A 24,021-nucleotide genomic window follows, 5' to 3' on the forward strand; every position below is an offset into this window, starting at 1 on the left:
GGTTGCACCAGATCTTATTTAGGGGCTTCATAGCAAAGGGGGTGAATACATATGCACGCACCACTTTTCCTTTATTTATTTTTTAGAATTTTTTGAAACAAGTTATGTTTTTCATTTCACTTCACCAATTTGGACTATTTTGTGTATGTCCATTACATGAAATCCAAATAAAAATCCATTTCAATTACAGGTTGTAATGCAACAAAATAGGAAAAACGCCAAGGGGGATGAATACTTTTGCAAGGCACTGTATACCCCATAGACGTGCAACTGAGAGAGGTGGAACTAAAGGCAACATGGGAACAACAGACATTAGAGCTGGAGCACAAGGAAAAGGAAAGAGAACGTGGGAATGGAGCAAGAGAAAGGGAAAGAGAACGTGGGAATGGAGCAAGAGAAAGGGAAAGAGAATGTGGGAATGGAGCAAGAGAAAGGGAAAGAGAACGTGGGAATGGAGCAAGAGAAAGGGAAAGAGAACGTGGGAATGGAGCAAGAGAAAGGGAAAGAGAACGTGGGAATGGAGCAAGAGAAAGGGAAAGAGAACGTGGGAATGGAGCAAGAGAAAGGGAAAGTGAAACAGCAGCATCAAAGCTCAGCAGGACAGACAGCGTCTTCTCTCCACTGGATCTGCACCACACCAGATTGGAGCAACAGAAACGGGCAGCCAGACTAGAAACAAGAACAAGAAGAACGTGGACATGCCATTAGATTAAGAGAGATGGATCTCAAAGTACAAGGAAAGGGAACAGGAACGTGAGCATGCATTCGATTAAGAGAGCCACTCCGAATCCAGTCAGGCCGTCCTGCACCCTCAACAGAGGTTGATCTTGGTCGGAACAGCCGACTTGTACCGCCTTTGAATGAAAGGGAGCTGGATGTACATTTCACTCTGTTTGAGCGGATTGCCACATCCATAAAATGTCTGTGAGACATTTGGTCACTGCTCCTCTAAAGTGTTCTTGTGGGAAAAGCTCAAAGTGGACGGCGCTTTATCTCTTTAGTTCAGGTTATGTTAAAGCTGCTATTCTTCAGGCTTACGAGTTGGTCCCAGAGGCATACGGACAACAGTTCTGTTAATTACAAAGGACAGAATCACAAAGCCATGTTGCGTTGGCAAGGGAACAAGCATGTCTTTTTGATCGGTGGTGTGGTTCTCAAGAGGTCAAGGACCTTGAGGATTTAAAGACAATCATACTTCTCGAGCAGTTCAAGAATTGCCTTCACGAAAGGGTTGCTACCTACATTTATGAGCACAAGGATCTCACTCTTGAGAAAGCTGCAGTTCTGGCAGATGAGTTTGTGTTGACACATAAAACTACCTTCACAAACAAAGCACCCAGTAGTTATCCCTATGCAAAGAGCAATCCAGAGAAGTCACCTACTACGAGGTTTCAGTCCTTTTCTACAGCGCCAAAAGACAAGGATCGGCAGAAAACTGGTTTTTTCGTAACCGCCAGTTTGTCATTACTGCCGTGAGAAAGGACACATTGTCTTCAGTTGAAACAGAAAAATGAGAGAGAAAAAGCAGTTTCTTCTTGTGGGAGCACTCCAGCCCATTAAGTCTCTGGTTGGGCCTGGTGGATCTACTAAACAACATTCTGGATCAGATGTGTATGGGTTGGTGTCTCTGCAGAGTGGCGATGCTGTTAAGCAGATGTGTATGGGTTGGTGTCTCTGCAGAGTGGCGTGCTGTTAAGCAGATGTGTATGGGTTGGTGTCTCTGCAGAGTGGCGATGCTGTTAAGCAGATGTGTATGGGTTGGTGTCTCTGCAGAGTGGCGATGCTGTTAAGCAGATGTGTATGGGTTGGTGTCTCTGCAGAGTGGCGATGCTGTTAAGCAGATGTGTATGGGTTGGTGTCTCTGCAGAGTGATGCTGTTAAGCAGATGTGTATGGGTTGGTGTCTCTGCAGAGTGGCGATGCTGTTAAGCAGATGTGTATGGGTTGGTGTCTCTGCAGAGTGATGCTGTTAAGCAGATGTGTATGGGTTGGTGTCTCTGCAGAGTGATGCTGTTAAGCAGATGTGTATGGGTTGGTGTCTCTGCAGAGTGGCGATGCTGTTAAGCAGATGTGTATGGGTTGGTGTCTCTGCAGAGTGGCGATGCTGTTAAGTAGATGTGTATGGGTTGGTGTCTCTGCAGAGTGATGCTGTTAAGCAGATGTGTATGGGTTGGTGTCTCTGCAGAGTGGCGATGCTGTTAAGCAGATGTGTATGGGTTGGTGTCTCTGCAGAGTGGCGATGCTGTTAAGCAGCTGGTAGGGTCCCTACAGTTGACACTTTGATGTCTCAGATGCAGCTGATTGCTGAACAGAGTAAAGACGTTTCCCTCTACCCTCTTTTTGCTGAGATACGTCCAGAGGAGGATTTTGATTACGTTGGTGGGGGTTACATTGTCAGATATGGTGTTATAATGAAGAAATGGCCACTTCTGGGCAAGATGATTGGCAATCTCAAATTGTTAGCTCCCTCTTCTGACTATGTTTTATTAGCTGGTTTAACGAACCTTGACCTCTTGAGAACCACACCACCGATCTTAACGTAACACGTACCTCTCCGGCGGTGGTGTGTGAGTTGATGGAGATCTTGCAGGATCCTCCTCCGTGGCAGTAGACCGTAGTAGCCATTTCCTGCCTGGTCAGTAAGGCTACGATCTCCTCCTGAGACGGAACATACTCCCTGACCTTGGTCCTCTTCAGAGACTCACCTATGAAATGGGCAAACATGTCCACCTCTGTTCCAGGAAACTGCTCCTTCACCCTGGAGACAACAGACAGACAGAGGGTTACCGAGTGTGTAGAGGATGAGGAAATCAACGTTACTGATGTCATCCTGTCCAGTTTACTCATCCAATCAATCACAGAAAATAAGTCTATTTTTACTAGAAGCTATAGGGAGGGGACATATTCTGTTTGTGGCTCAAAGCTATAGTAGTGGTGGTGGTAATTTAATTAAAGGGACCTTGTGCAATTTAAAAACAAATTTCAGACAGTGAAATATGTTTCCACCAGAGTTAGCTAAACACAGCTAATTTTCATCTGCAGTCCCTAACTAAATAGATAAACATAGCTAAATTCACATCACTCATACAGTAGTATAGATATAACAGATTAAAGCAAATACAGGAATCATAAAATACAACTAATAATACAATAAATACAGGACACATCATAATACATAAAACACACTGAGAATTGAGTGCATTAACAATTAGTTAATGTGAGCAGGCTTGATGCGCCTTGATCCACGCTTTGACCTCCATGGAGCAGGATTTAAAGTCACTAGTGCTTCTTAAGGTCCAGGGGAGGGAATTCCATTTCCTGATGCCTGAGGTGGAGAATGCTGACTGTTCCTTCTTTTAGGAATGACAGTCTCCTCTTGTGGAGGTCCGGGTGACTCTGCTGTTTTGTTCCGAGCTTAATATGACCAAATCTTTCAGAGGTGGGGCTGCAACATTGTTGATAACCTTATAAACTAGACAGACATCTGAGAAAAACAAAGTTGTCCAAATTGAACAGAATGTACTGCAAGAATATTACCGTGACGGTAATGATGTGATTTCCTGTCCAGGATCTTAAGTGCTTGTTTATATAGATTTAATTTATGTTTAATTGGCTTGATACAATAGGACAGGGAAGGTGGCGCCGGAGAAGATGGCTGCCGTTTTACAGCCCTCTAACCAATTGTACTATTATGTGTGTTTTTTCGCTTTATTTGTAATTTATTCTGTACATAATGTTTCTGCTACCGCCTCTTATAACCAAAAAGAGCTTCTGGATATCAGGACAGCGATTACTCACCTCGTATTGGAAGAATATTTTTTCTTCAACGAGTCGGACGCGAAGGATATCCTACAGACACCCGACAAGGCCCAAATCCCCGTCATTCGCAGGAGAAATCGTGGACATAGGTCGGGGTGCCTTGTAGTAAACTGCCTCTTCCATCAATCCTATTAGCCAACCTTCGTTCAATCATTTGAAAATAAATTAGATGACCTAAGATTACGGTTATCCTACCAACGGGACATTAAAAACGGTAATGTCTTATGTTTCACCGAGTCGTGCTGAACGATGACATGGATAACATACAGCTAGCAGGCTATACGCTACATCGGCAGGATAGAACAGCTGACTTCGATAAGACAAGGGGTGGCGGTCTGTGTATATTTGTAAACAACAGCTGGTGCACAAAATCAAATACTAAGGAAGTCTCGAGGTTTTGCTCGCCTGAGGCAGAGTATCTTATGATAAGCTGTAGACCACACTATTTACCAAGAGAGTTTTAATCTATATTTTTCATAGCTGTCTATTTACCACCACAAACCAATGCTGGCATTAAGATTGCACTCAATGAGCTGTATAAGGCCATAACTAAACAGGAAAACGCTCATCCAGAGGCAGCGCTCCTAGTGGCCGGGGACTTTAATGCAGGCAAACTTAAATCCGTTCTACCTAATTTCTACCAGCATGTTAAATGTGCAACCAGAGAAAAAAACTCTAGACCACCTTTACTCCACACACAGAGACGCATACAAAGCTCTCCCTCGCCCTCCATTTGGCAAATCTGACCATAACTCTATCCTCCTGATTCCTGCTTATAAGCAAAAACTAAAGCAGGAAGCACCAGTGACTCGTTAATAAAAAAGTGGTCAGATGACGCAGATGCTAAGCTACAGGACTGTTTTGCTAGCACAGACTGGAACATGTTCCGGGATTCTTCAGACAGCATTGAGGAGTACACCACATCAATTACTGGCTTCATCAATAAGTGCATCGATGACATTGTCCCCACAGTGACCGTACGTACATACCCCAAGCAGAAGCCATGGATTACAGGCAACATCCGCACTGAGCTAAAGGGTAGAGCTGCCGCTTTCAAGGAGCGGGACTCTAACCCGGACGCTTATAAGAAATCCCGCTATGCCCTCCGACGAACCATCAAACAGGCAAAGAGTCAATACAGGACTAAGATTGAATCATACTACACCGGCTCTGACACTCTTTGGATGTGGCAGGGCTTGAAAACTATTACAGACTACAAAGGGAAGCACAGCCGTGAGCTGCCCAGTGACACAAGCCTACCAGACGAGCTAAATCACTTCTATGCTCGCTTCGAGGCAAGCAACACTGAAGCATGCATGAGCGCACCAGCTGTTCCGGATGACTATGTGATCACACTCTCCGTAGCCGATGTGAGTAAGGCTTTTAAGCAGGTCAACATTCACAAGGCCGCAGCGCCAGACGGATTACCAGGACGTGTACTCCGAGCATGTGCTGTGTCTTCACTGACATTTTCAACATGTCCCTGACTGAGTCTGTAATACCAACATGTTTCAAGCAGACCACCATAGTCCCCGTACCCAAGGACACTAAGATAACCTGCCTAAATGACTACCGACCCGTAGCACTGACGTCTGTAGCCATGAAGTGCTTTGAAAGGCTGGTCATGGCTCACATCAACACCATTATCCCAGAAACCCTAGACCAGGGTTCTTCAATTCCGGTCCTGGAGGGCCGAAACACTTCTGTTTTTTATTTCTACCTGGTAGATAATTGCACTCACCTGGTGTCCCAGGTCTGAATTAGCCCCTGATTAGAAGGAGAGGATGAAAAACAGAGGTGTTTTGGCCCTCCAGGACCGGAATTGAAGAACCCTGCCCTAGACCCACTCCAATTTGCATACCGCCCCAACAGATCCACAGATGATGCAATCTCTATTGCGCTCCACACTGCCCTTTCACACCTGGACAAAAGGAACACCTTTGTGAGAATGCTATTCATTGACTACAGCTCAGCGTTCAACACCATAGTGCCCTCAAAGCTCATCACTAAGCTAAGGACCCTGGGACTAAACACCTCCCTCTGCAACTGGATCCTGGACTTCCTGTCGGGCTGCCCCCAGGTGGTAAGGGTAGGCAAATACAGTACCCTTTAAGGTGGAACTGGAGGTAAATACAGTACCCTTTAAGGTGGAACTGGAGGTAAATACAGTACCCTTTAAGGTGGAACTGGAGGTAAATACAGTACCCTTTAAGGTGGAACTGGAGGTAAATACAGTACCCTTTAAGGTGGAACTGGAGGTAAATACAGTACCCTTTAAGGTGGAACTGGAGGTAAATAAGTACCCTTTAAGGTGGAACTGGAGGTAAATACAGTACCCTTTAAGGTGGAACTGGAGATAAATACAGTACCCTTTAAGGTGGAACTGGAGGTAAATACAGTACCCTTTAAGGTGGAACTGGAGGTAAATACAGTACCCTTTAAGGTGAAACTGGAGGTAAATAAGTACCTTTTGAGGTGGAACTTGAGGTAGCGCAGGATGCCCCGGCTGGGCAGGAAGGTACAGCTCATACAGGTGAGGAGGTGCCAGTGTGCGCGATTGGCCGAGCTGTTGGGCTGAGTCACGTGATTGGTCTGCTTGATGAGCTGGCAGTAGACCTCGTCTCTGAGCAGGCGCAGGTCCTGGCAGGTCTGGAGGATGCCCTGGATGATCGGCACCGGGTCGGACACAGCCTCCATCTCCTGCAGAGAGTTGAAGATCTTCACTGCCTCGTCCTGCAGGCTGGCATAGCCCTTCTCCTTTTGGACTGTGGAGAGAGGGAGGGGTTAAAGAGATTGTAGTAAAAGTCCTTGCAGGGTTAAAGAGGTTGTAGTATAATTCCTTGCAGGGTTAAAGAGGTTGTAGTAAAAGTCCTTGCAGGGTTAAAGAGGTTGTAGTATAATTCCTTGAAGAGTCACACACACACATACAAACACACTTAACATAGACACTATACACACACGTACACCTGGATGGTGTGTTGTAGTAGAGCAGTGGCCTGAGGGCACACAACGTCTTGTGAAATCTGTTGTAAAATGTATTTTAATGTTTAACATTTGTATTATAATGTATATTACTGCCTTAATTGTTGCTGGACCCCAGGAAGAGTAGCTGCTGCCTTGGCAGGAACTAATGGGGATCCATAATAAACCCCAGGAAGAGTAGCTGCTGCCTTGGCAGGAACTAATGGGGATCCGTAATAAACCCCAGGAAGAGTAGCTGCTGCCTTGGCAGGAACTAATGGGGATCCGTAATAAACCCCAGGAAGAGTAGCTGCTGCCTTGGCAGGAACTAATGGGGATCCATAATAAACCCCAGGAAGAGTAGCTGCTGCCTTGGGAATCCATAATTAGCACAAATACAAATACAAAGAGGTTGTAGTAGAAGTCCTTGCATATGGAAGCATGTAGCTGCCGAAACTCCATTGGAAATGCAAATGGTCAAATGATAAATCAATATCATGTTTAAAATTCATTTTTTGTGACAAAATTCAAATTGAAACGCAAAAATAAATGATTGCATTGAGTATGCATAATGTCTGCCAGAGTTGCAAAGAAAAAGCCATATCTCAGACTGCAAATCTTAATCTTTTATTTTTATTGGCCAGTCTGATATGGCTTTTTCTTTGCAACTCTGCCTAGACTGGTGTTTTGCGGGTACTATTTAATGAAGCTGCCAGTTGAGGACCTGTGAGGTGCCTGTTTCTCAAACTAGACACTCTAATGTATTTGTCCTCTTGCTCAGTTGTGCACCGGGGCCTCCAACTCCTCTTTCTATTCTGGTTAGAGCCAGTTTGCGCTGTTCTGTGAAAGGAGTAGTAAACAGCGTTGTACGAGATCTTCAGTTTCTTGGCAATTTCTCGCATGGAATAGCCTTCATTTCTCAGAACAAATATAGACTGACGAGTTTCAGAAGAAAGTTATTTGTTTCTGGCCAGTTTGATCCTGTAATCGAACCCACAACTGCTGATGCTCCAGATACTCAACTAGGCTCAAGAAGGCCAGTTTTATTGCTTCTTTAATCAGCACAACAGTTTTCAGCTGTGCTAACATAATTGCAAAAGGGTTTTCTAATGATCAATTAGCCTTTTAAAATGATAAACGTGGATTAGCAAACACAACGTGCCATTGGAATACAGGACTGATGGTTGCTGATAATGGGCCTCTGTACGCCTATGTAGATATTCCATTAAAAATCTGCCGTTTCCAGCTACAATAGCCATTTACAACATGAACAATGTCTACACTGTATTTCTGATAATTTGATGTTATTTTAATGGACAAAAAAATTGCTTTTCTTTCGAAAAACAAGGACATTTCTAAGTGACCCCAAACTTTTGAACAGTAGTGTATATTTGAGCTTTTTTATTTTTATAAATTAGCAAACATTTCTAAAAACCTGTTTTCGCTTTGTCATTATGGGGTATTGTGTGTAGATTGATGAGGATTAAAAAAATAAAATAGAATTAGGCTGTAACGTAACAAAATGGGGAAAAGAGTCAAGGGGTCTGAATACTTTCCAAATGCACTGTAGATGTCCTATTATAGCCCACAGGGGACAGTACCAGAGACTCTGTAAGGGGGCAGACGATCTATGATAGGGACTGGAATTAGTCTAATTCTTATGAGTTCCTGTTGTCTGATTTGTAGGCTACAAAAATTATATTTGAAAGAAAAACCTTTTCTATATCAGTTCATTTGCTCTAGACCTGACAGTGTGCCTTTCAACTAATCTATGTGTTCCAACCCTCAGGAAACGATGAGAAGGCAGTGGTTCAGCTGACCAACAGCACTGCTGTGTGTGGACATCCCCAGCAGCACCTCTAGCGGACACTACCCCCTCCTGGCTTCCAGATGCTGCTGCCCCCTCCTGTCTTCCAGATGCTGCTGCCCCCTCCTGGCTTCCAGATGCTGCTGCCCCCTCCTGTCTTCCAGATGCTGCTGCCCCCTCCTGGCTTCCAGATGCTGCTGCCCCCTCCTGTCTTCCAGATGCTGCTGCCCCCTCCTGTCTTCCAGATGCTGCTGCCCCCTCCTGGCTTCCAAATGCTGCTGACCCCTCCTGTCTTCCAGATGCTGCTGACCAAGCTGCCCCCTCCTGGCTTCCAGATGCTGCTGACCAAGCTGCCCACCTTCAGACAGGTAAGGATGCTCTCCCAGAGGAAGCCAGGGCTGGAGGGGCACCAACATGGCTGAAATATTACTTGATGCCCTGATCCACCCCTCTGCCAATTGTCTGCACTTGCCTACTCCCCTTCTTGGATTAAAGAGCAATGGATTTGTACAATTGGTTAGTCTAGTTCAGTGTTCCTCTTTCTTGCCTAAAGACTTAATATGCGATATAGTTATACCTATGGCATGCATAACCAACTCAGTGCCCTTGTGGTTAGTGTCCTCCCTGAGATTTGAAGGTTGGACAGTTCGATCCTTGGCCGAGTCATACCAAAGTCTGTAAAAATGGGACCCGATGTGTCTCTGCTTGGCACTCAAGCGAGTTTGAGATAGAGATAGATTGGGGTTAAGGCCCTGCGATAGACCTAGCGCCCTGTCCAGGGGGTTTACGTGTACATCAAGCTACCTCACACTACAGAAACAGGAGATAGGCTCCTGCTCCTATGAGCCATGGTGGCTCCTGCTCCTATGAGCCATGGTGGCTCCTGCTCCTATGAGCCATTGTGGCTCCTGTCCCTATGAGCCATGGTGGCTCCTTGCTCCTATGAGCCATGGTGGCTCCTGCTCCTATGAGCCATGGTGGCTCCTGCTCCCATGAGCCATGGTGGCTCCTGCTCCTATGAGCCATGGTGGCTCCTGCTCCTATGAGCCATTGTGGCTCCTGCTCCTATGAGCCATGGTGGCTCCTGCTCCTATGAGCCATGGTGGCTCCTGCTCCTATGAGCCATGGTGGCTCCTGCTCCTATGAGCCATTGTGGCTCCTGCTCCTATGAGCCATGGTGGCTCATGCAAGGCTCGTGCAAAGTTACCCTCTTACTTACTTTGGCTCGCAGCTTTATCATTGATTGATTATTGATTCATTATTGAGTCGAGGAAAAACTTTACTGCTCAAGACAATATGGTTTCACAGTACTGAAGTACGCAGGTGTGCTTCTATTGTGGGGATACCCTGACGGTGCCATGACAACTAAATACTGTACCACCAAGGACCAACTCAAAGACTAACGGCCAAACCAGGGTTCATTCTTCATCTCGCTCTCTCACACACAGTCACTGTGTTAAAAAAATAAAGCTATATATATTTTATTTGTTAGACCAGAATGATTGTAGTAGGTTATGTCCATCTACTCATGTCTTAAAATGTGTTGACTTGCCTCTCACCATATCCTCACCATATCCTCACCACATCCTCACCATATCCTCACCATATCCTCACCATATCCTCACCATATCCTCACCATATCCTTAGCATACTAACGTATCGAACCTGTGGTCCTCTGTAGCTCCGCTGGTAGAGCACGGCGCTTGTAACGCCAAGGTAGTGGGTTCGATCCCCGGGACCACCCATACACAAAAAAATTAAAAATAAATAAAATGTATGCACGCATGACTGTAAGTCGCTTTGGATAAAAGCGTCTGCTAAATGGCATATTATTATTATTATTATTAACCTAGCTAGCTAGCTACATATACTAGCCATCATTGCTAGTAGCTTGCAGCAACACCAATGACGATATTTCTCCCCCCGCAAATTCCTTGCTCACCGGCTGTCCTAGCCAGCATAGCATACAACAGATTATCTATCTGAGGTATTCAGTATATATACTGAACAAAAATATCAACGCAATATGTAAAGTGGTGATCCCATGTTTCATGAGCTGAAATAAAAGATCCCAGAATAAAAGCTTTTTACTCTACAATGTTGTGCACAAATGTGTTTACATCCATGTTAGTGAGCATATCTCCTTTGCCAAGATAATCCATCCACCTGACAGGTGTGGCATATCAAGAAACTGATTAAACAGCATGATCATTACACAAGTGCACCTTGTGCAAGGGACAATAAAAGGCCACTCTAAAATGTGCTTTGTCACACAACACAATGCCACAGAAGTCTCAAGTTTTGAGGGAGCGTGCAATTGGCATGCTGACTGCAGGAATGTCCACCAGAGCTGTTGCCAGAGAATTTAATGTTAATTTCTCTACCATAAGCCGCCTCCAACGTTGTTTTAGAGAATTTGGCAGGATGTCCAACCGGCCTCACAACCTCAGACCAGGTGTATGGCGTCGTGTGGGTGAGCGGTTTGCTGATGTCAGCGTTGTGAACAGAGTGCCCCATGGTGGTGGTGGGGTTATGGTATGGGCAGGCATAAGCTATGAACAACGAACAAAATTGCATTTTATTGATAGCAATTTCAATGCACAGAGATACCGTGACGAGATCCTGAGGCCCATTGTAGTGCCATTCATCCGCCACCATCACCTCATGTTTCAGCATGATAATGAACAGCCCCATGTCGCAAGGATCTGTACACAATTCCTGGAAGCTGAAAATGTCCCAGTTCTTCCATGGCCTGCATACTCACCAGACCCATTGATGTCACCCATTGAGCATGTTTGGGATGCTCTGGATTGACGTTTACGACAGCGTGTTCCAGTTCCCACCAATATCCAGCAACTTCGCACAGCTATTGAAGAGGAGTGGGACAACATTCCACAGGCCATAATCAACAGCCTGATTAACTCAATGTGAAGGAGATGTGTCTCGCTGCATGAGGCAAATGGTGGTTACACCAGATACTGACTGATTTTCTGATCCACGCCCCTACCTTTTTTCGAAAGATATCTGTGACCAACAGATACATATCTGTATTCCCAGTCATGTGAAATCCATAGATTAGGGCCTAATGAATGTTGCATTTATATTTTTGTTCAGTATAGTCCAGCTTCACCTCTTCCTCTCTGATCCAGAAATACTTTAAGAAATGAAGAGTACCGGTATTTCTTGAACATAGCTAGCAAGCCCAGGTTTACGTTACCAAAACCCCGCCTCCGTGTTTGATTGACAGGTCTAACACATCGAAAATGAAAAGGCAATGGGGAAACTGAAGCATTGATTTATCGAATTTTTGATTGATCATTTGAATTTTGACAGTCTCAAATGACAAATCATTTATCATGTTTGCCATTTCATTTCCTTGTTGAGATAGCATGAATTGTGACAAAAATAAAATGAATTCTCAATTGACAATGCTTTTCCATACTCTGTGTGGTTTAAGCATTTACATGTAGTTGTTCAATGTGTCAGCGTTGTACTGGATAGTACCATGGACGTGAAATATCAAACACACTTTGCTATTTCTTTTTCAGATTGGCAGACATTATGCATACGCTTAGCAATACAATTTTTTTTTTTGCGTTTCAATTTGAATTTTGTCACGAAAAATGAATTGCAGACATGATATTGATTTATAATTTGTCTATTTGCATTTCCAATTGAGTTTCGGCAGCTAAATGCTTCCATACATGCAGGGTTAAAGAGGTTGTAGTAGAAGTCCGGTCATAACTCACGGTGGATGTTGACCTCCCCGTAAGGTAGAGGCAGCAGGGGGAGTGGAGGGGTGCTGGGTATATCTGAGGATAGGGGTTCCTCCAATACATCTGCTCCACAGCCTCCACGTTCAGACTGCTCTCCTGGGGGGATACACAAGGGTCAGGGGCTAGGGTGAGAGGTCAACACTAGCATCTCGTAAGCCTGGTCCCAAAATCTGTTTGTAGCCTGGTGGAACCAGTCTGAAATCCAAACATGAACGCAGCTGTCAGTTGTCTTGACAACTCCTGTGGACCATAATAATAACACTATGGGGGTTAGGACCATAATTAATTATACTTTGGGGGTACTTACAGTGCATACGTTACAGCCTTATTCTAAAATTGATTAAAATTGTTTTTTTTACACAATACACCATAATGACAAAGCATTTAAAAAAAAACTTCTAGCAGAAAATTTTTAACAAAATATAAAATATCATATTTACTTAACTATTCAGACCCTTTACTCAGTACTTTGTTGAATCAAATAAAATAAAATTATGTTTGTCAAATGCGCCAAATACAACAGTGAAATGCTTACTTACAAGCCCTTAACCAACAATGCAGTTTTAAGAAAGAATACCAAAAAAAATACAATATAAAATATTAATACAGTAACAAATAATTAAAGATTAGCAGTTAAAATAACAATAGCGAGGCTATATACAGGGGGTACCGGTACCGAGTCAATGTGCAGGGGTACAGGTTAGTCAAGGTAATTGAGGTAATATGTACATGTAGGTAGAGTTATTAAAGTGACTATGCATACAGTGGGGAGAACAAGTATTTGATACAATGCCGATTCTGCAGGTTTTCCTACTTACAAAGCATGTAGAGGTCTGTAATTTTTATCATAGGTACACTTCAACTGTGAGAGACGGAATCTAAAACAAAAATCCAGAAAATCACATTGTATGATTTTTAAGTAATTAATTTGCATTTTATTGCATGACATACAGTGGGGAAAAAAGTATTTAGTCAGCCACCAATTGTGCAAGTTCTCCCACTTAAAAAGATGAGAGAGGCCTGTAATTTTCATCATAGGTACACGTCAACTATGACAGACAAATTGAGAAAAAAATCCAGAAAATCCCATTGTAGGATTTTTAATGAATTTATTGCAAATTATGGTGGAAAATAAGTATTTGGTCACCTACAAACAAGCAAGATTTCTGGCTCTCACAGACCTGTAACTTCTTCTTTAAGAGGCTCCTCTGTCCTCCACTCGTTACCTGTATTAATGGCACCTGTTTGAACTTGTTATCAGTATAAAAGACACCTGTCCACAACCTCAAACAGTCACACTCCAAACTCCACAATGGCCAAGACCAAAGAGCTGTCAAAGGACACCAAAACAAAATTGTAGACCTGCACCAGGCTGGGAAGACTGAATCTGCAATAGGTAAGCAGCTTGGTTTGAAGAAATCAACTGTGGGAGCAATTATTAGGAAATGGAAGACATACAAGACCACTGATAATCTCCCTCGATCTGGGGCTCCACGCAAGATCTCACCCCGTGGGGTCAAAATGATCACAAGAACGGTGAGCAAAAATCCCAGAACCACACGGGGGACCTAGTGAATGACCTGAAGAGAGCTGGGACCAAAGTAACAAAGCCTACCATCAGTAACACACTACGCCGCCAGGGACTCAAATCCTGCAGTGCGAGACATGTCCCCCTGCTTAAGCCAGTACATGTCCAGGCCCGTCTGAAGTGCATTTGGATGATCCAGAAGAGGATTGGGAGAATGTCATATGGTCAGATGAAACCAAAATATAACTTTTTGGTAAAAACTCAACTCGTCATGTTTGGAGGACAAAGAATGCTGAGTTGCATCCAAAGAACACCATACCTACTGTGAAGCATGGGGTTGGAAACATCATGCTTTGTGGCTGTTTTTCTGCAAAGGGACCAGGACGACTGATCCGTGTAAAGGAAAGAATGAATGGGGCCATGTATCGTGAGATTTTGAGTGAAACCCTCCTTCCATCAGCAAGGGCATTGAAGATGAAACGTGGCTGGGTCTTTCAGCATGACAATGATCCCAAACACACCGCCCGGGCAACGAAGGAGTGGCTTCGTAAGAGCATTTCAAGGTCCTGGAGTGGCCTAGCCAGTCTCCAGATCTCAACCCCATAGAAAATCTTTGGAGGGAGTTGAAAGTCTGTGTTGCCCAGCTGACAGCCCCAAAACATCACTGCTCTAGAGGAGATCTGCATGGAGGAATGGGCCAAAATACCAGCAACAGTGTGTGAAAACCTTGTGAAGACTTACAGAAAACGTTTGACCTGTGTCATTGCCAACAAAGGGTATATAACAAAGTATTGAGAAACTTTTGTTATTGACCAAATACTTATTTTCCACCATCATATGCCAATAAATTCATTAAAAATCCTACAATGTGATTTTCTGGATTTTTTTCTCATTTTGTCTGTCATAGTTGACGTGTACCTATGATGAAAATTACAGGCCCTCTCTCATCTTTTTTAAGTGGGAGAACTTGCACAATTGGTGGCTGACTAAATACTTTTTTTCCCCACTGTAAGTATTTGATACATCAGAAAAGCAGAACTTAATATTTGGTACAGAAACCTTTGTTTGCAATTACAGAGATCATACGTTTCCTGTAGGTCTTGACCAGGTTTGCACACACTGCAGCAGGGATTTTGGCCCACTCCTCCATACAGACCTTCTCCAGATCCTTCAGGTTTCGGGGCTGTCGCTGGGCAATACAGACTTTCAACTCCCTCCAAAGATTTTCTATTGGGTTCAGGTCTGGAGACTGGCTAGGCCACTCCAGGACCTTGAGACCCAGCCACGACCCATCTTCAATGCTCTTACTGAGGGAAGGAGGTTGTTGGCCAAGATCTCGCGATACATGGCCCCATCCATCCTCCCCTCAATACGGTGCAGTCGTCCTGTCCCCTTTGCAGAAAAGCATCCCCAAAGAATGATGTTTCCACCTCCATGCTTCACGGTTGGGATGGTGTTCTTGGGGTTGTACTCATCCTTCTTCTTCCTCCAAACACGGCGAGTTTAGACCAAAAAGCTCTATTTTTGTCTCATCAGATCACATGACCTTCTCCCATTCCTCCTCTGGATCATCCAGATGGTCATTGGCAAACTTCAGACGGGCCTGGACATGCGCTGGCTTGAGCAGGGGGACCTTGCGTGGGCTGTAGGATTTTAATCCATGACGGCATAGTGTGTTACTAATGGTTTTCTTTGAGACTGTGGTCCCAGCTCTCTTCAGGTCATTAACCAGGTCCTGCCGTGTAGTTCTGGGCTGATCCCTCACCTTCCTCATGATCATTGATGCCCCACGAGGTGAGATCTTGCATGGAGCCCCAGACCGAGGGAGATTGACTGTCATCTTGAACTTCTTCCATTTTCTAATAATTGTGCCAACAGTTATTGCCTTCTCACCAAGCTGCTTGCCTATTGTCAATGCAAATAGTCTGGGTAGCCATTTGATTAGATGTTCAGGAGTCTTATGTCTTAGGGGTAGAAGCTGTTTAGAAGCCTCTTGGACCTAGACTTGGCGTTCCGGTACTGCTTGCCATGCGGTTGCAGAGAGAATAGTCTATGACTAGGGTGGCTGGAGTCTTTGACAATTTTTAGGGCCTTCCTCTGACACAGCCTGGTATAGAGGTCCTGGATGGCAGGAAGCTTGACCCCAGTGATGTACTGGGCCGTACGCACTATCCTCTGTAGTGCCTTGCTGTCAGAGGCCGAGCAGTTGCTATACCAGGCAGTGATGCAACCAGTCAGGATGCTCTCGATGGTGCAGCTGTAGAACATTTTGAGGATCTGAGGACCCATGCCAAATCTTTTCAGTCTCCTCAGGGGGAATAGGTTTTGTCGTGCCCTCTTCACGAGCACCTTTGGCAGCGATTACAGCCTCAAGTCTTGGGTATGACGCTACAAGCTTGGCACACCTGTATTTGGGGAGTTTCTCCTATTCTACACTGCAGATCCTCTCAAGCTCTGTCAGGTTGGATGGGGAGCGTCGCTGCACAGCTATTTTCAGGTCTCTCCAGAGATGTTCGATTGGGTTCAAGTCCAGGCTCTGGCTGGGCCACTCAAGGACATTCAGAGACTTGTTCCGAAGCCACTCCTGCGTTGTCTTGGCTGTGTGCTTAGGGTCGTTGTCCTGTTGGAAGGTGAACCTTCGCCCCAGTCTGAGGTCCTGAGAGTGCTGCAGAGATGGTTGTCCTTCTGGAAGGTTCTCCCATCTCTACACAGGAACTCTGGAGCTCTGTCAGAGTGAACATTGGGTTCTTGGTCACTTCCCTGACCAAGGCCCTTTTCCCCCAATTGCTCAGTTTGGGCGGGCGGCTCGCTCTCTCGAGTCTTGGTGGTTCCAAACTTCTTCCATTTAAGAATGATGGAGGCCACTGTGGTCTTGGGGACCTTCAATGCTGCAGACATTGTTTTTGTACCCTTCCCCATATCTGTGCCTCGACACAATCCGGTCTCTGAGCTCTACGGACAATTCCTTTGTTTTTGCTCAGACATGCTCTGTCAACTGTGGGACCTTATATGTGTGCCTTTCCAAATCATGTCCAATCAATTGCATTCGTACAAACATTTCAAGGATGATCAATGGAAACAGGATGCACCTGAGCTCAATTTCAAGTCTCATAGCAAAGGGTCTGAATACTTATGTAAATAAGGTATTTCTGTTTTTTATTTGTAATACATTTGCAAACATTTCTAAAAAGCTGTTTTCGCTTTGTCATTATGGGGTATTGTGTGTAGATTGATGAGGATTTGATTTAATTTCATCAATTTTAGAATAAGGCTGTAACGTAACAAAATGTGGAAAAAGTCAAGGGGTCTGAATACTTTCCGAATGCACTGTATATTTGTCCTGTTAAACACTTGTACAAGTGTGTAGTGAAAATGTGTATTTTGAATATCCCAACTCCCCCTGAGACATCCACAGGGAGCGGGATCAGAGCGGGATCACGACCAGGGTCACCATTGTGGGTTAAGCGCCTTGCTCAAGGGCACAGCAACAGGTTTTCACCTTGTGGCCCAACGCTCCAACCTCGAGGCTATACTTGCCCCCCCCCCCCTCCGAGTTGGCAAGAAATCATAAACAGATCTGGGACCAGACTAGCATCTCATGGCTTGTCATTGGGTCTCATGAGACAATATTCAAGTCAACACTCTGTATGACAGAGTTGGGTTACCTTGTGGCCCAATGCTCCAACCTCGAGGCTATACTTGCCCAGGTTAGTATCTCACGTCACTACAGTGTGACTGTGCTGGGCCCAGATTAGTACCTCACTTCACTACAGTGTGACTGTGCTGGGCCCAGATTAGTACCTCACTTCACTACAGTGTGACTGTGCTGGGCCCAGGTTAGTACCTCACTTCACTACAGTGTGACTGTGCTGGGCCCAGATTAGTACCTCACTTCACTACAGTGTGACTGTGCTGGGCCCAGATTAGTACCTCACTTCACTACAGTGTGACTGTGCTGGGCCCAGATTAGTACCTCACTTCACTACAGTGTGACTGTGCTGGGCCCAGATTAGTACCTCACGTCACTACAGTGTGACTGTGCTGGGCCCAGATTAGTACCTCACTTCACTACAGTGTGACTGTGCTGGGCCCAGATTAGTACCTCACGTCACTACAGTGTGACTGTGCTGGGCCCGGGTTAGTACCTCACTTCACTACAGTGTGACTGTGCTGGGACCAGATTAGTACCTCACGTCACTACAGTGTGACTGTGCTGGGACCAGATTAGTACCTCACGTCACTACAGTGTGACTGTGCTGGGCCCGGGTTAGTACCTCACGTCACTACAGTGTGACTGTGCTGGGCCCAGATTAGTACCTCACTTCACTACAGGGTGACTGTGCTTGGCCCATATTAGTACCTCACTTCACTACAGGGTGACTGTGCTGGGCCCGGGTTAGTACCTCACGTCACTACAGTGTGACTGTGCTGGGCCCAGATTAGTACCTCACTTCACTACAGGGTGACTGTTAGTGTCCCTGCTGGCCCAGGTTAGTGTCCCTGTTGGCCATAAGCAGAGGCTGCAACGGTAGATGACAGCTAGAAGGATGAACAGGGGTTACGTTTTAGCTCAGGGATAAATGTAACTAGACTGGTCTCAGGTCTGTTTGTGCTGTCTTGCCAAACACGCATCAATAACATAGAAGTTGGCAAGACAGCACAAACAGATCTGGAACCAGGCTAAAATGCTAATTCATCTGACATAAAATGACCATTTTTCAGTATGGTCAGTATGAAGGCTGGTGACTGGTTGATTGGCAGTATGCAGGCTGTTGATTGGCTGTACCTTGATGTCCCTGATGAGTTGCTGTGTGGGTGTCTCTATGGGAACCTTGCTGTCGATAACCCCCTGTATGGCCGACGCCCAGCGCATAGCCTCGTTCAGTAGTTTGGTGTAGAGGTGGTACGAGTGTTTACGCCCGTGTACGATGATGTTCCAGTAACCTGGGGGTGGGGGGTGGGGTTAGAGGGGTTGGGGGGTTAGGGTTGGGTGGGGGTAGAGGGGGGTTAGGGTTGGGGGGTGGGGTAGAGGGCAAGAGGGGGGGATAGAATAGTCTGAGTGATTCAAGGAGCACTGACATAGTACTGACATAGCAAATCAATCTCAAGTGTGATTACGACAGAGTATTGTTTGGTAGACAGACACATATGGATTTTTACAATGACTTGATAAAATGCATTAGCCTGGTCCCAGATGTGTTCTTTGTTGTCTCCTATGGTCTTTGTCACTAATAAGAATTGTCAAGACGGCACAAACAGATCTGGGACCAGGCTAGAAATGCAACGCGCAGCACAGGCCACTACTCTCCCTGTCTGCATACCAAATGGCACCCTATTCCCTTTATATGGCGCACTTCTTTTGACCAGAGCCTTATGACCCAATAATGCTACATTCTCTGTCTGTACATACCTGTGTCCTTGAAGACCTTCTCGTCGGGCTGGACCACAGAGCAGAGACTGTTGAGGACCAGGGTCCCCAGCTTGGACACACTGCGCTCTGAAGACTTGTAGTAGTCCAGAGAGTTGGAGGTTAAAACAAACCATCTCTTCTTCAGCTTCAGATTAGTGCTGTTAGCCCTGATCGCCTTGTGAAGCCAACCTGGGAGGAGAGAGAGAAGGACAGGTAAATATCAGCTGTTAAATGTTCATGACGGTTCCAAAATATATAAATATATAAATATGAAATTATGAATAGAAATGCAACATGCAACAATTTCAAATATTTTACTGAGTTACAGTTCATAGAAGGAAATCAGTCAATGGAAATAATATGCATTAGGCCCTAATCTATGGATTTCACATGACTGGGAATACAAATATGCATCTGTTGGTCACAGATACCTTAAAAAAAAGGTAGGGGCGTGGATCAGAAAACCAGTCAGTATCTGGTGTGACCACCATTTGCCTCATGCAGCGGGACACATCTCCTTCACATTGAGTTAATCAGGCTGTTGATTGTGGCCTGTGGAATGTTGTCCCACTCCTCTTCAATGGCTGTGCGAGGTTGCTGGATATTGGCGGGAACTGGAACACGCTGTCGTAAACGTCAATCCAGAGCATCCCAAACATGCTCAATGGGTGACATGTCTGGTGAGTATGCAGGCCATGGAAGAACTGGGAAATGTTCAGCTTCCAGGAATTGTGTACAGATCCTTATGACATGGGGCCGTTCATTATCATGCTGAAACATGAGGTGATGGCGGCGGATGAATGGCACGACAATGGGCCTCAATACATAAAATGCAATTGTGTTCGTTGTCTGTAATTTATGCCTGCCCATACCATAACCCCACCGCCACCATGGGGCACTCTGTTCACAACGCTGACATCAGCAAACCGCTCGCCCACACGATGCCATACACCTGGTCTGCGGTTGTGAGGCCGGTTGGATGCACTGCCAAATTCTCTAAAACAATGTTGGAGGCAGCTTATGGTAGAGAAATTAACATTAAATTCTCTGGCAACAGCTCTGGTGGACATTCCTGCAGTCAGCATGCCAATTGCACGCTCCCTCAAAACGTGAGACATCTGTGGCATTGTGTTGTGTGACAAAACTGCACATTTTAGAGTGGCCTTTTATTGTCCCCAGCACAAGGTGCACCTGTGTATTGATCATGCTGTTTAATCAGCTTCTTGATATGCCACACTTGTCAGGTGGATGGATTATCTTGGCAAAGGAGAAATGCTCACTAACAGGGATGTAAACAAATTTGTGCACATAACTTTAGAGAAATAAGCTTTTTGTGTGTATGGAACATTTCTGGGATCTTTTATTTAAGCTCATGAAACATGGGACCAACACTTTACATGTTGCGTTTATATTTTTGTTCAGTGTACTGTATATAAATTTATGAATATATAAATATATGACCACAAACTGACTGTATAAATAATGATGTATCAGATAATGTATTCTAACCACGCTGTAGTGTCACCACGTTATGCTGTAGTGTCACCACGTTATGCTGTAGTGTCACCACGTTATGCTGTAGTGTCACCACATTATGCTGTAGTGTCACCAGGTTATTCTGTAGTGTCACCACGTTATGCTGTAGTGTCACCACGTTATGCTGTAGTGTCACCAGGTTATGCTGTAGTGTCACCAGGTTATGCTGTAGTGTCACCACGTTATGCTGTAGTGTCACCAGGTTATGCTGTAGTGTCACCACGTTATGCTGTAGTGTCACCACGTTATGCTGTAGTGTCACCAGGTTATGCTGTAGTGTCACCACGTTATTCTGTAGTGTCACCACGTTATTCTGTAGTATCACCACGTTATGCTGTAGTGTCACCACGTTATGCTGTAGTGTCACCAGGTTATGCTGTAGTGTCACCAGGTTATGCTGTAGTGTCACCAGGTTATGCTGTAGTGTCACCAGGTTATGCTGTAGTGTCACCACGTTATGCTGTAGTGTCACCACGTTATGCTGTAGTGTCACCACGTTATGCTGTAGTGTCACCAGGTTATGCTGTAGTGTCACCAGGTTATGCTGTAGTGTCACCAGGTTATGCTGTAGTGTCACCACATTATTCTGTAGTGTCACCACGTTATGCTGTAGTGTCACCACGTTATGATGTAGTGTCACCAGGTTATTCTGTAGTGTCACCAGGTTATTCTGTAGTGTCACCACGTTATGCTGTAGTGTCACCAGGTTATTCTGTAGTGTCACCACGTTATTCTGTAGTGTCACCAGGTTATGCTGTAGTGTCACCACGTTATGCTGTAGTGTCACCACGTTATGCTGTAGTGTCACCACGTTATGCTGTAGTGTCACCACGTTATGCTGTAGTGTCACCACGTTATTCTGTAGTGTCACCACGTTATGCTGTAGTGTCACCAGGTTATTCTGTAGTGTCACCAGGTTATTCTGTAGTGTCACCACGTTATTCTGTAGTGTCACCAGGTTATTCTGTAGTGTCACCACGTTATTCTGTAGTGTCACCAGGTTATGGTGTAGTGTCACCAGGTTATGCTGTAGTGTCACCAGGTTATGCTGTAGTGTCACCACGTTATGCTGTAGTGTCACCACGTTATGCTGTAGTGTCACCAGGTTATGCTGTAGTGTCACCACGTTATGCTGTAGTGTCACCAGGTTATGCTGTAGTGTCACCAGGTTATGCTGTAGTGTCACCACATTATGCTGTAGTGTCACCAGGTTATGCTGTAGTGTCACCACGTTATTCTCTAGTGTCACCACGTTATGCTGTAGTGTCACCACGTTATGCTGTAGTGTCACCAGGTTATGCTGTAGTGTCACCACGTTATTCTCTAGTGTCACCACGTTATGCTGTAGTGTCACCACGTTATTCTGTAGTGTCACCACGTTATGCTGTAGTGTCACCACGTTATGCTGTAGTGTCACCAGGTTATGCTGTAGTGTCACCAGGTTATGCTGTAGTGTCTCCAGGTTATGCTGTAGTGTCACCACGTTATTCTCTAGTGTCACCACGTTATGCTGTAGTGTCACCAGGTTATGCTGTAGTGTCACCAGGTTATTCTGTAGTGTCACCAGGTTATGCTGTAGTGCCACCAGGTTATGGTGTAGTGTCACCAGGTTATGGTGTAGTGTCACCAGGTTATGCTGTAGTGTCACCAGGTTATGCTGTAGTGCCACCAGGATATGGTGTAGTGTCACCAGGTTATGGTGTAGTGTCACCACGTTATGCTGTAGTGCCACCAGGTTATGGTGTAGTGTCACCAGGTTATGGTGTAGTGTCACCACGTTATGCTGTAGTGTCACCAGGTTATGCTGTAGTGTCACCAGGTTATTCTGTAGTGTCACCAGGTTATGCTGTAGTGCCACCAGGTTATGGTGTAGTGTCACCAGGTTATGGTGTAGTGTCACCAGGTTATGCTGTAGTGTCACCAGGTTATTCTGTAGTGTCACCAGGTTATGCTGTAGTGCCACCAGGTTATGGTGTAGTGTCACCAGGTTATGGTGTAGTGTCACCAGGTTATGCTGTAGTGCCACCAGGTTATGGTGTAGTGTCACCAGGTTATGGTGTAGTGCTGCCCAGTGTAATATCACCTTACAGACACCATACAGGTACACTGGGTATCATAAGTATTCACCCCCGTCTGGGTACAGGTACGTATTTGATAAGTATGGGTACAGGTATGTATGGGTAAGTATGGGGACAGGTATGTATGGGTAAGTATGGGTACAGGTATGTATGGGTAAGTATAGGGTCCCGTGTGGCTCAGTTGGTAGAGCATGGTGCTTGCAACGCCAGGGTTGTGGGTTCGAATCCCACAGGGGACCAGTATGGAAAAGTAAATGTATGACTTCACTGCTGTACGTCTGATACCTGTCAAACCAATGGGTACGTATGGGTTGATAGAGCGTTGTATGGGTTGATAGAGCGTTGTATGGGTTGATAGAGCGTTGTATGGGTTGATAGAGCGTTGTATGGGTTGATAGAGGGTTGATAGAGCGTTGTATGGGTTGATAGAGCGTTGTATGGGTTGATAGAGCGTTGTATGGGTTGATAGAGCGTTGTATGGGTTGATAGAGGGTTGATAGAGCGTTGTATGGGTTGATAGAGCGTTGTGGGTTCGATGTCAGCTAAATGACTAAAATGTAAAATGCACAGATGGGTAAGAGGTAAGTGTGGATACAGGTACTGTACGTACAGGTATGTAGGTCACTAACCTCTGAGGACAAAGTCCTGGCCGTCTATACTGCCGTCTCCTTTAGGTTTCTGCAGCAGGCCGATCCAGTGGTGCATCTCTTCAGGCATCTCAGTGTTGCAGTGGATAACACGGTTAGCAGTGATGATGACAAACGAGTTGGGTCTGTCTGGGTTGTCTGAGGCGCACACCGAGTCGATCAGTCCAACATCCACGGTTCCCTGTGTTGGTATTTGAAGTTCAGAACATCGTCAGTCAACATCAACACTGCCAGGCTGTAACTCCTAGAGATAGAGATCAACTGATTGATAGATGTGATGGAGGAGGTAGGTACTGACCACAGCATTCTTGGGGTTGGCCTGCTCATGGTTCATCTCCATTAGCTGTTCTGGACTGGCACTGTGGACACGACTCAGCATGTTGAACCAGCCACTGGAGGGAGAGAGAGTGAGAGAGAATAGTCAGGATTGCTCAGAGCAATAAACTGGTGGACCACTAGG

At 45.3% G+C, this 24,021-nt stretch overlaps 1 protein-coding gene across 1 annotated transcript in view; it reads right to left on the bottom strand.

Annotated features, from left to right (window-relative positions):
* The window catches only part of myo10l3 (myosin X, like 3), a gene marked incomplete at its 5' end in the record, with an annotated part of 171,151 nt that overhangs the window by 21,635 nt on the left and 125,495 nt on the right, over nucleotides 1-24,021 (bottom strand). Inside the window, 9 exon segments of the mRNA XM_045213050.1 lie at nucleotides 2,550-2,757; nucleotides 6,286-6,583; nucleotides 12,336-12,382; nucleotides 12,384-12,409; nucleotides 12,411-12,458; nucleotides 18,677-18,834; nucleotides 19,301-19,489; nucleotides 23,544-23,742; nucleotides 23,860-23,953. Coding sequence (XP_045068985.1) covers nucleotides 2,550-2,757; nucleotides 6,286-6,583; nucleotides 12,336-12,382; nucleotides 12,384-12,409; nucleotides 12,411-12,458; nucleotides 18,677-18,834; nucleotides 19,301-19,489; nucleotides 23,544-23,742; nucleotides 23,860-23,953 — 1,267 coding nt within the window.

Source organism: Coregonus clupeaformis, unplaced genomic scaffold, assembly GCF_020615455.1.
Source record: "Coregonus clupeaformis isolate EN_2021a unplaced genomic scaffold, ASM2061545v1 scaf0075, whole genome shotgun sequence".
Classification (NCBI taxonomy): domain Eukaryota; kingdom Metazoa; phylum Chordata; class Actinopteri; order Salmoniformes; family Salmonidae; genus Coregonus; species Coregonus clupeaformis.